This window comes from Mauremys reevesii, linkage group 7 (assembly GCF_016161935.1).
Source record: "Mauremys reevesii isolate NIE-2019 linkage group 7, ASM1616193v1, whole genome shotgun sequence".
NCBI lineage: Eukaryota > Metazoa > Chordata > Testudines > Geoemydidae > Mauremys > Mauremys reevesii.
Window position 1 is genome coordinate 2,269,079 of NC_052629.1, and position 11,906 is coordinate 2,280,984.

The following is an 11,906-nucleotide window of genomic DNA, read 5'->3' on the forward strand; positions in this document are numbered from 1 at the left end:
CAAATCAGATCTTACCCACAAATCACGCTGTTGCCAATCCTTTAGAATCTAAAATCTAAAGGTTTATTCATAAAAGGAAAAAGGTAGAGATGAGAGGTAGAATTGGTTAAATGGAATCAATTCCATACAGGAATGGCAAAGTTCTTAGTTCAGGCTTGTAGCAGTGATGGAGTAAACTGCAGGTTCAAATCAAGTCTCTGGAGAACATCCCCCGCTGGGATGGGTCATCAGTCCCTTGTGTAGAGCTTCAGTTTGTAGCAAAGTCCCTCCAGAGGTAAGAAGCAGGATTGAAGACAAGATCGAGATGAGGCATCAGCCTTTTATAGTTTTTTTTCCAGGTGTAAAAACACTTCTTTGTTCTTACTGTGGAAAATTACAGCAAAATGGAGTTTGGAGTCACATGGGCAAGTCCCTGCATACTTTGCTGAGTTACAAGGCGTATCTGCCTCCTCTCCATGGGTCAGTTGTGGAGCTGATGGTCCTTAATGGGCCATCAAGCAGGCTAGGCAGAGCTAACACCAACTTGTCTGGGATGTCACCCAGCAGCACAGCATAAGTTTGAAGTACAGACAGTATAGAGCCAATATTCATAACTTCAACTACAAAATGACACAGGCACCCAGACAGCATAATCCTAACCAGCAACCCAGAACCTGGTCTTAGACACCTCAGATGACCCCCTTTACCTAAGATTTGGTGCTACTACAGGACTTTGGTTGCAGCCATGTTCTATATGGTCCCAGATTATGTCAATAACGTCACATGTTGGTCCTGCCGGGTCAGGGTTGAAGGAAGCTTGTACAGATTCTGCCCAGGCTGGGCCTCTTTTGAGAATAAATACAGCGTTCTTGTCTCCACTGGTACCAACCTAGCAGTAAAAATTCACTTAAATGAAGGAAAATCATTGAGGTGTTTTCTTCATAACCCAGACAATGTAAATCTAGTTGTGAGCCGGTGATGTTTTAAATAACGCCTTCGTGACCTGAAAGCCAGCGCAGAGAGATGCTGCAGCCCTGACGCCCGTTTAGAGGAAATCTGTTGCTCTCTGAAGAATAGCAGCCACCCGAATTATTCTGCAGTTTGATTTTTCACTAGAAATGGAAACGTTCTCTTCTCTTAATTTTTCCTTTAGGACTAAATTGACAAAGCACCACCTCATTAAGTACATCTGCTCATTAAGATAATGAAGTGCCTACCTTAGTCATGTACTGAAAGCAATGATAATAGATCGTTAGCATGACTCCAGAAGCTGCAATCAATTTGAGGATTACACCAAAAATGTGGAAAACAGTCCCCAGGAAGGCCCAGAAAGCTAAAATAAGAGTTTTGTTTTATTAAAAGAAAACAGTCCATGTTGATGGAAATGCATCCTAGCTTTCAAGGTTTAAGATGTTTTGTTTTCAGGAGCTCTCTGAGATGTGCATGGAGCAGATTGTGTCACACCGGTAGAATTGGTGTTAGGATCACAGCAGCCAGTGAGCGCCTGATGGCACAGCCGGAGATGCTTAGAAACCAGAACACTGGCTATTGGATAAAGGGGAACTCCAATGAATCGTTTTCTCTCTACACATTTAAAAAGGTCTCTTGGGTTTAGCATCTTTGCATCTAATTTAGAATATTGCAGGGCTTGAATTGGACTGAATTATAGTGGCTCAGAGAGCCCATAGCCATTTTCTGAGAGGCTACTATCTCGTGCTCCAGAATGTGAGTGTGAGATTTAAAACAATTGCTCTTGCCCTTGGAGCTGGAAAGATCCTTGTCAGTCAGGCTGCGAATGGGGTGAAAACTGATGCAGATATGTCTGTGTGAGTCTGCACACATTTGGAAGCAGTAGCTTGGAGGTCTGACTTGCCCCATTCATCTCAATGCAGGGTTAATGCTGAAGGCTCTGAGGTTTGAAATCTCAAATTTCGTTGCTGAAAGAGAGGCACCCTGGAGGGAAGGACAATGATGGTCTTACGAAGAACTGCACAATCCACTGTGTGTGTCATCTCATCCTGATGTGGGGCAGTGCTTGAGAACCCCATACGACCCCAGTGGTGGAGTCCTTGCTACTTTTCAGCAGGGCATCCTGAGAAGAGGCTCTTCCTTATGCAGGCCAGGGTCTGGGGAGGGGATCACAGCAGCGAACTCCCATTCTGTAGGAGAATAAAAACATTCTTGCAAACATATTTTCTTCGGGGGGGGAGGCTGTGGGGAGGGCTCTGCAGGGCACCTGTGATCTGGCTGGCGGACCCCGAGCCCCAAAGCTACGTCTTGTTGCGTTAGGGATTCATTAGGCCATTGCTGTGTGCATTAATTACAGCACCATTTTTTCTCCTCCGTAGCTGGATGATGAAGGGTTGCTTGGATCTGTTTGGAAGGGTTGGGGTGTCATGCAGACTTGGTGGCCAAGGAACGGATCAGTTCGGCTGTCTGGACCATTGACTTTCAAGGATGGTTTTGGTTAGAGTAACAAGAACTGCTGCCCCTCGGTGCAGGAAATGTAGCTGGTGGTGTGTGCTGTGAGGGGCAATAAAAGCCCTTTATTCCAAAGAGACGAGTACAAATGATGGTGCCCAGACATCGGGGGGGGGATGGGGGACGTTCAATGGGATCTTTCTTCCTGAAGGTTGTGTGTTGTACAAATTCATGTAAAGCTTTCTCTGCTGACAAGGGGTGTGAACACGATGCACTTTATTTTATAGACCATTCTTTACACAGTGTCTCCAAAGGCTTATGGAGCTTATCAAACAGGGGCACGTGCGTGTATTCAAAAGACCCATTGCTTTTATTTAGACTTCTTCCTCTGGTGAATTATTTAATATCCTGCTTATAATTTTGTGGCATAATTGATTTGCTTTGGAGTTACAACTCTGCATTAACTTTTTATGGACATTTGAGATAAGCACACGCTCCCTTCTAGTTCCAGCAGCCAATGGTCTGCCATATGTTTCCAGGTTCTTCAGGCATTACCATTTGAAAGCCCTTGCTGCTTTGAGCTCAGCCGCTGTGTGACGTGTAGTGTCTCCAGACAGGCTGTGGAATTTGCAGTGGCTAATACCCGTTCTTCCATGTCCTGTGGCTTCTACAGCTCAATACGGACATTTTCTCACGTGTGTGTGGGGGGGGAGGGCAGGGAGAGGGCAGAGGGAGCCCCCCCCACATCCAGGGGCGGCTCAGGAGCTTGTCATTGGGCCAGGAACAGGGTCGCTTGCTTCACTTTAACTCTGCACTCAGCGGGTGAAGGTTTGTTGTGTCGTAGTCACTGGCTGCCATGTGCTACATGCTCGTTTTGGGCTGCCTGCCCAAGGTGCTGAGCGCAGCAACCCCTGCTCCCATCCGTGGCGGCTGCGGACACGGACCAGCTCTGAAGATAAGGCCCTTTCGTGTTTTGAAAATGAAAGATTAAATCCGGTTGGTAAATGGGTTAGAAGAGAGAACGCTGAGAATTTAGCTTTGCAGTCGCCTAATATGCACTCGTCAGGAAGTTGTCCTGTTGCTGAGACACACCCTCTGTAGCTCTTGCAGCCCACGAAGTGGGTATTCACCCACGAAAGCTCATGCTGCAAAACGTCTGTTAGTCTATAAGGTGCCACAGGATTCTTTGCTGCTTTTACAGATCCAGACTAACACGGCTCCCCCTCTGATACTCTGTAGCTCAGTCATTTGTGAGTGGAAACCCTCCGAAGCGGGCCCATGCCGGGGCTGCCGAGGGAGACAGGAAGCTCCCTGTCAAACACCACCTGTAATGTTCTAGTGCCCTGTGTGAATGTGTAAAGGAAAAGTCCATGGCTCTGTGAAACAGGACGTTTCATATAGGCAGTTAGTGACAAGTGAGAATGCATAGCCAGGCTTGATTGATAGGGAAATGAATTATGCCTGGGTTTGCTGTTGTTTAATGTGATTCCCCCCTCATTAGTACAGTATAGTGCAGGAGAGTAGAAAAGAGAATATTCTGCACGTCAGATGGTACCTGAGCGATTTGGAAGTTTAGTCGCAGGGCGGTTTTCTCTTTGTGGTGCATTCTGGGGACACTCGGGGTTGTGAGGCACCTTGCTACCACCTGCTCCTAGCATGAGAAGGCTTGTCTGTGCCTATGGGAGTCAGCTCCCCAACCTCACCGACCATGGGCACCGACCCCTGCTCCCTCTCTGCAGGTTAGCGACAGGCACACTCCAGCCCTGGAGCGGACGTGCCCTGGAGTGACCAGCCCTGTCCGCTGGAGACGCCCAGAATTCACAGATTCCTTGCTCCCAAAGAAGTATCCCCTCAGCTTACCAGTCACCGTAGATCACAGCTCCACTTAACACACAGAACTTACACCTGTTTTTATTCTAATCCTCTCTGTTTATGTAACAAAGAGATTGAAATGGCAGCGAGGAGAAATACTCCAAATAAAGGATTCCATGGGAATGAAATAGTTGCACCTTCTAGAACCTAGACTTATTTAACTACTTCCTGTCACGTCACCACTCTCAGCTCGTCTCCTCAGCGAAGGATGCTGGGTACCGCTGTACCCCTGCGTGTATTCCAGTGATCCATTCTCTCTACTTGTAAACAGCATGAACTCCCCCTCCCACCCCTGCCTCTTTTCTGGTTGTTCTTTCTTGTAGGTTTTGCAAACTTTGATTAGGGTCTGGCCCAGTGTGATCCTTTGTGATACATACAATGCTCAGAACACACTTGACCCAACAGAGAGATGCCTCCTGCCTGAACAGAACCTGTTTATCACCTTCTGGCGGCCTGTCTTAACTCACGTCCCTTAAGAATGTAGTTTTCAGGATACCTATATAAATCCTTAAAAGCAGCAGAGTCCTGTGGCACCTTATAGACTAACAGACGTATTGGAGCATGAGCTTTCCTGGTGAATCCCCACTTCGTCAGATGCATATATAAATATAAATCCTTAAATATTATCCAGACACATATTTGGCAATGATTATGATGACCAGTAAGCTTCTGATTTATATGCCACCCTGTGATGAATTGCTCTGCATATACCTGGCCAGAAGGATCCCTGTAACCCTTCTGCATGCCCTCTGCCAGTTGGCATGAAGGGGGTCCCTCAGTCACACTCCTCTACAGATGTTTCTTGCTAGGAGTGTTTCAGTGCAGATTTTGATTAGTTTTGCATTTAGAAATTCTCTGCTGAGCCTTCATATATTTGACATTGTAGCAAAGTGGGATTTTGTTGTAGCTGGTTTCATAGAGATCATAGAATTGGAAGAGACCTCAGGAGGTATCTAGTCCAACCCCCTGCTCAAAGCAGGCCCAATCCCCAGACAGATTTTTACCCCAGTTCCCTAAATGGCCCCCTCAAGGATTGAACTCTCAACCCTGGGTTTAGCAGGCCAATGCGTAAACCACTGAGCTATCTAACTGGTGTCTGTATGGAGCAGTAATAGATTAACCTGATCTGGGATATGGTCCCTGGATTTTTTTCACCGTGCTATACATCAAAGAATATTTATTTAGCTTTGGGTTGGCAAGAGGCTACTTTAAATTCATGTCTTTCCTCTAGGATGAACATAGCAGAAAAGTTAGGGATAGATGAAGACCAAAGCAGCTAGGATACGTCTCATCCCCTCATCATTCTGTGGTCGGCAGCACAGCTCTGCAGCCAGCAGAGATCTGTCATTTGAATCAATTCCCAGCAACAGTGGAGCCAGGGAGGAGCTGGCAGAAGCTGTGTGTCCAGCAATCTTGTTTCACATCGGGCCCATGGTCTTTGATGAATTCAGTGAACTTTGCTCAGTTTCATCCAGTTAAACAAAACTTCCCCACGTGGTGTTTGTCAAAGTTGAGCAGTCCCTGCTAGGACTGACTTTGCATAGCAATTGACTCGCTCTCCCGGCCCTTGGCGTGTCTGGTCGTATTTTTTAATGTGGTTGGCAGGGTTGCCAGCGGAAGCAGCCTGGGCCCAAGGACAGCTAGAGGACTTGAGCTTTCAGTGCTTCCAGTCAGTTAATCTTCATGAGCCAAACTAGTCACTCAAGGAGAAGAACAAAAACATTTTTTGCGCAGTGAGGACAAGGAAACAATCAACAGAAAATCTTCCCCTTTGGGGAAAGAGCATAAGGTGCAGTTTGAACTGATCTGTGACAGGAGTATTGAGAGAGCCAGCGAGCCGCTGGGAGAACCGTCTCGCCTAAAGTTCTTAGCAGACACGCCGGGGTTTCCAAAAGAGCTAAGCCACCCCCTCAAGGGTTGGTGGTGCCCCCCATCCCAAAAGCACTGGTCACCCTCATTAGAAAATGATCCAAGTAGGCTGCTAAACGCTGAGGGGGGCAGGGAGCAGCAAAGAGTCCTGTGGCACCTTATAGACTAACAGATGAATTGGAGCATGAGCTTTCAGACGAAGTGGGTATTCAGCCACGAAAGCTCATGCTCCAATACGTCTGTTAGTCTATAAGGTGCCACAGGACTCTCTGTTGCTCTTTACAGACCCAGACTAACACGGCTCCCCCTCGGATACTGAGGGGGGGAGGGGTTCTAAAGCATGAGGTGTGTGAATGCATCTTGTTTGGGTCTTTGGGTGTTGTCCTTCCGGTGTGAGTAATGGGATGATTGTGGTGGTAGTTGGGGCACTGGGGTTCCCGGTCTGAAGAGTTTCTTTGTTTAATGTAAACGCCTGATGCCACTCCCTTTGGTCCGTTGAAAATCACGTTTCAGCTTCAACAGGGCAATAAATGTGTCCTGTAAAATTCAGGGGCCAGCCAACAAATTGCCGTTTGGAATCCATACAGCTGATAAATGTGATCTCCTTAAAGGGAAATCTATTCATTTGACTTAGTGCTTCCATGATTAATAGCTTGCCAGATTAAATTGCTCCATAAAAGTGCACACTACTTTATTTGATCTCCTCCCGGTGTGATTAGCTAGGCCATACTGTATGTTAATTACATTGACATTTTTATCTTCTTTAGTTTAATTATTTTATAGACGTTTAGCCCAGCATGCTTTCTCTTAGCATGGGTAAAAGCCATTATGTTTTGCCTTTTTTGGCCACTGCCTTCTGCCTTTTTCTCCAGAAAGATCCTGGATTGCTTTATAAAGGTAGCAACCTGCTACAGAGAACACACTTGGGGACGACTTCTTCTGCCACTGAAACAGAGCAGCTGTATGAACAGCACACAGCCGCACTACGCAGTCACTCAGAATAAGAAATGAAGAGCAGGTGTTTCCAAGTGACGCTCTTGGTGCCCGTTTCGGGAGCAAATACCCAACAGGAGTTTGTCCAGGAGGCAGAGGCTAGCCCACATCCTTTTGCAGAAAGTGCTATGGAATCTGTAGTGATCCTGTGTCTTGTGTCTGCACCTGAAAGGCAGAAGCTGAGCATTCCCAGCTAGGCTGGAGGGTTGGTTCAGGGCTGATTTAGGCCTCATTCTTGGAGGACTCCTACTCAAATACTGACCCGGTTAAAGCCTGCTTTTCTTATGGGGTCTGGCTGAAGCACAGCACAAGGTGGTGAAAGGCAGCACACTTATGCAAACAGCCTAAGATATTAAGGGAAGTCAACATTAGTCAATTTGATGTAGATTCCAGGTAAAGCCATTTGAGGGGTGGCTGGGTGTGTGTGTGTGTGTGTGTGTGTGTACACATGCACGTTATGTGTGTCAATATTGCCTCAGACTCCTGAAGTACCGGTTCATTCTCTTTTCCTGCAAAAGATGTCATCAGAGTTTTATTGTACAGTACAAACCTGATTACTTGCAAAAACAAACAAAACAAAACAAAAAAAACACTCCCTAGGTTGATGCAATATTACGCTTGGGAATTTCAATGCTCACAAGTTAATGTTCTCTCAGCAACATTAATATGGCCTCATTTCACAGCGGTAAACCGATTACCGTTTATGCTCACTAGATAGAGTATTTACAATTTGGCCAAGTTAATACGGGAATCTGTATTTTTATTCTCTGACTTCTCTTGATCTAAAGCTGAGTCCCATTATTATCTTTCTGCCCTTTATCTAGTTTTTTCCCAGATAGGATCATGTGTTGCCTTCCCATAGAATTAATCCCAGAAGGTTGACACAGGCTTTGTGCTAATGAACCCATTGTTTTACTGACCAGGTCTCCAGAGCCCAGGATGTTAAATGAGTGCCTAAGTTTCACCTCTGTTCATAGCTTTTCAGGAGCAGTCTAAGTAGCTGTTTGCTTTGAAGGCTGTAACAAGGACCAGGTGCATTCAAGACCTCCGTTGCCTGCTGGGTAAAGGCTTGCATCTTATCTGTTTGCAATCACAGCCATAGGCCACATATATCTTGTCAGATATATCATTCCTGTTCCAATATTTCACCTCAAATCCTCCAAGATCATGGGGTTATCTACCTCCTCTGAACATTATATATAGTAGGGAAGAAGGGGGAAATAGTAATAAATATAAATCAGAAGCTAGAAATTGTAGAAAATTTATAAGGGAAGCAAACGGACAGAGAGACATCTATGGTCAGCAGAGATAAGGACAATAAAATCTCCCCCTTAAAGTATATTAGGAATAAAAGAATCCTAAGAATAGTATTGTGCAAACAACTGCAACAGTGGCAAAGCTAAAGCCAATTTGGAGGAACAAGAACATCTCCCTGGAATCCAGATTGAAACTGCTGTACGCACTGGTTGTCTCCATTTTTCTGTATGGTACAGGACATGGACCCTTACGGCAGAACTTGAATGGAAAATACAGGTGTAAGAGATGAGATACTTCTGTAAAATCCTGGGCATCTCCTTCTTCGACCATGTCACTAATGAAGACATCCACAAACTCATCGCCCAATGCGCTGGATCATATGAAGACCTCCTGACAACCGTGAAGAAGTACAAGCTGAGCCGGTACGGCCATGTAACAAGATCTGGCCTATCCAAGCTCATCCTCTAAGGGACAGCACAGGGGAAGAAAAGAAGAGGTAGACAGAAGAAGAAGTGGATTGACAACGTAAAAGAGTGGGCAGAATGGACTTTGCTGAGACTCAAGCACTGAACCACAATCGTCAGGGTGGAGACAATTGGTTGATTGATCCTCAGTGATAGTGCCCCAGTGACCAGTGTGGTTATAGGAGTGGTGATGACAATGAAGAATAGTATTAGTGCATTACTAGATGGAAATGATAGAATTATCAATGATGATGCAGAAAAGGCAAAAATGTTCACTAAATATTTCTGTTCTGTATTTGGGGACAAAGCAGATAAGGCAGTCATGTCATATATGAAAATGAGGAAACACGTTGCATTCCAGTAATAACTCAGGAGAATGTCACAGTAGTTGCTAAAGATGTTTTAAAATCAGCATAGAAGAATCACAGAAGATTAGGATTGGAAGAGACTTCAGGGGGTCATCTAGTCCAACCCCCTGCCCAACTAAAACATCCCAGCCAGGGCTTTGTCAAGCCGGGCCTTCAAAGCCTCTAAGGAAGGAGATTTTACCACCTGCCCAGGTAACGCATTCCAGTGCTTCACCACCCTCCTTGTGAAATAGTTTTTTCTAATATCCAAACTAGACCCTCCCACACTGCAACTTGAGACCATTGCTCCTTGTTCTGTCATCTGCCATCACTGAGAACTGCCGAGCTCCATCCTCTTTGGAACCCCCCTTCAGGTAGTTGAAGGCTGCTTTCAACACCCCCCCCCCCCACACACACACACTCTTCTCTTCTGCAGACTAAATAAGCCCAGTTCCCTCAGCTTCTCCTCATAAGGTCTGGATAACCTTCATTCAAGAGTTTTAAAAGATCTGGCTGAGGAGCTCTCTGGGCTGTTAATGTTGATTTTTCATTAAGTCTTGGAACACTGAGGGAGTTCCAGAAGCCTGGAAGAAAGCTGATGATGTGGCAGTATTTTATAAAGGTAATTATAGACCTCTCAGTCTGACATAGATTCGGAGCAAGATAATTGAGTGGCTGATACGGGACTTGATTTATTTAAAAATCTAAAGGAGGGTAATGTTTGTTTGCATTAATTACATTGGTTTATGGGAAATAGATCCTCTCAAACTAACGATCTCGTTGTTTGATAAAATTACAAGATTGATTGATGTAATAGACAGACTCTGTAAGGCGTTTGACTTGGTACCACATGACATTTTGATTAAAAAACTAGTGATATGAATAACATGGCACATGCTAAATGGATTAAAAACTGGCTAACTGAAAGACTTAAAAAAGTAATTATAAATGGGGAATCGTCATCAAGTGGGTGTGTTTCCAGAGGGGTCCCGCAGGGATATGTTCTTGGCCCGAGGCTATTTAACATTTTTATCAATGACCCAGAGGAAAACATGAAATCATCACGGATGAAGTTTACTGATGACACAAGAATGGGGGGAGTGGTAAATAACGAAGGGGACAGGTTAGTGATTCAGAGCGGTCTGGATTGCTTGGTAAAGTGGGTGCCAGTAAACAACGTGTGTTTTAATACAGCTAAATGCACACTTCTAGGAACAAGCATCAGAGGGGTAGCTGTGTTAGTCTGGATCTATTAAAAGCAGCAAAGAGTCCTGTGGCACCTTATAGACTAACAGACATATTGGAGAATAAGCTTTCGTGGGTCAGAAAGGGTTACAAGCAAATAAATGTGAATACATGCATCTGAAAGGCTAACATTTAATGTAGCAAGGTACAGGCTTTGCTTAAGATGGTTTCTCACCTATATTGTATTCAGTTTCCAGAGACTTCAACGCGCTTCCCTCTTTCTCTCCCATTGGCTGAAGGGCCCATTTTTCTCAGGATGTAAGAGCTATATTCTCCTGTGTCCTGTCTAGTGAGGGATGCCAAAGTTCAATGACTTTGTTTCAAGAGGCAGGAAGACGTCACGCTATTCTTCCATTCCTGTGGGCTTCTCATCCCCTTGCTGGTTTCTGTGTCAGTGGCGCTTCTCTTGTTGTTGGTCAGACCTTGCTTAATGTCACTGGAGACAGGGAGATAGCTGCCTTCTCTCCTGTCTGGGAGGGAACCTGTTTCTCCCTGTTTGGCCATAGTTTTTAAAGCATAATATCATTAAGTATCCATATTTCCTCCTATACTGTTCATATGTACATTTCACAATGATACTAATCACTGGTGTGTCATTAGCGTGCAGAAAAGACCTCCCTCTGTACACTTTTATAATACAGTGATAGTGTATACAATCATTTGATTCACTAGCTCATCACTTGCGGTTCATCCCCCTGTCTTTACAGACCAGTAAACCTTTGCAAAATGTTCTTTGAAAAGCAAATCCCAGACCAAGTTCTCTCTCTGGCTGTGGCATAGATGCCGTTCTGTCTCCTCCCCCAGCTGTTGGCTTAATAATGTCGTTTACCTAATATGTAAAAATGGATCTTCATTGTCTTTGCCTGAAGACCAGGCTGGTCAAATACACATTCCTTTGTCTGAAGCACCTATGCTTATGCATTGCTGGCCAAACACATTTTAAGACTATAATTCTAGTGCATATTCATAACTCTTTGTACACACACTGTGCATACATCATCCAAGAATATTAATGATTAGTGAGTTGTTAGTTTTCCAGTGCTATCTTACACGACACACTTTCAGAGTGAGTTGGGGTATGCGGACTTGGTCAGGCCAGCTGAAATACATTACCTGACACCAGGGAGCCGCTGGCATGGGAGGAGCGCACCATGGGCCTTACAAAGCGGCAGGAGGGCCAGCACCTGGCTGACCCGGAGGCAGCAGGTCTGACCCCTCTTTCCTGGACAGGGCATCTGCCACCAGAGTTGCTTTTCCCTTTATAGAGAAGAAATCTGTTTTGTCCTCTTTGTCTGTGTACAGTCTCCAGGACGTAATACCAGAGAGTATCTACAGTTTCACCTCCAGACTTGTTACAAGCATTCCCAGTGCTATCAATGACCAGCGTGGGGTTAGATTTCAAACAGTCTATTACACGTCACCGTTTAAATCGGTGTCCTGACACCAGTGCGAGAGGTGT

The 11,906-nt window shown here is 45.2% G+C and overlaps 1 protein-coding gene across 5 annotated transcripts in view; it reads left to right on the top strand.

The window, feature by feature from the left end:
- ARMH3 (armadillo like helical domain containing 3) overlaps positions 1-11,906 on the top strand; it is a 165,881-nt gene that overhangs the window by 96,796 nt on the left and 57,179 nt on the right. Inside the window, exon 24 of one of the 5 annotated variants that reach the window (XM_039547835.1) lies at positions 1,133-1,217. The exons of the other annotated variants lie outside the window; for them this stretch is intronic. Coding sequence (XP_039403769.1) covers positions 1,133-1,184 — 52 coding nt within the window. The 3' untranslated portion in view covers positions 1,185-1,217. Of the gene's footprint in view, positions 1-1,132; positions 1,218-11,906 lie in introns of those variants that run through there. 5 annotated transcript variants of the gene reach the window in all.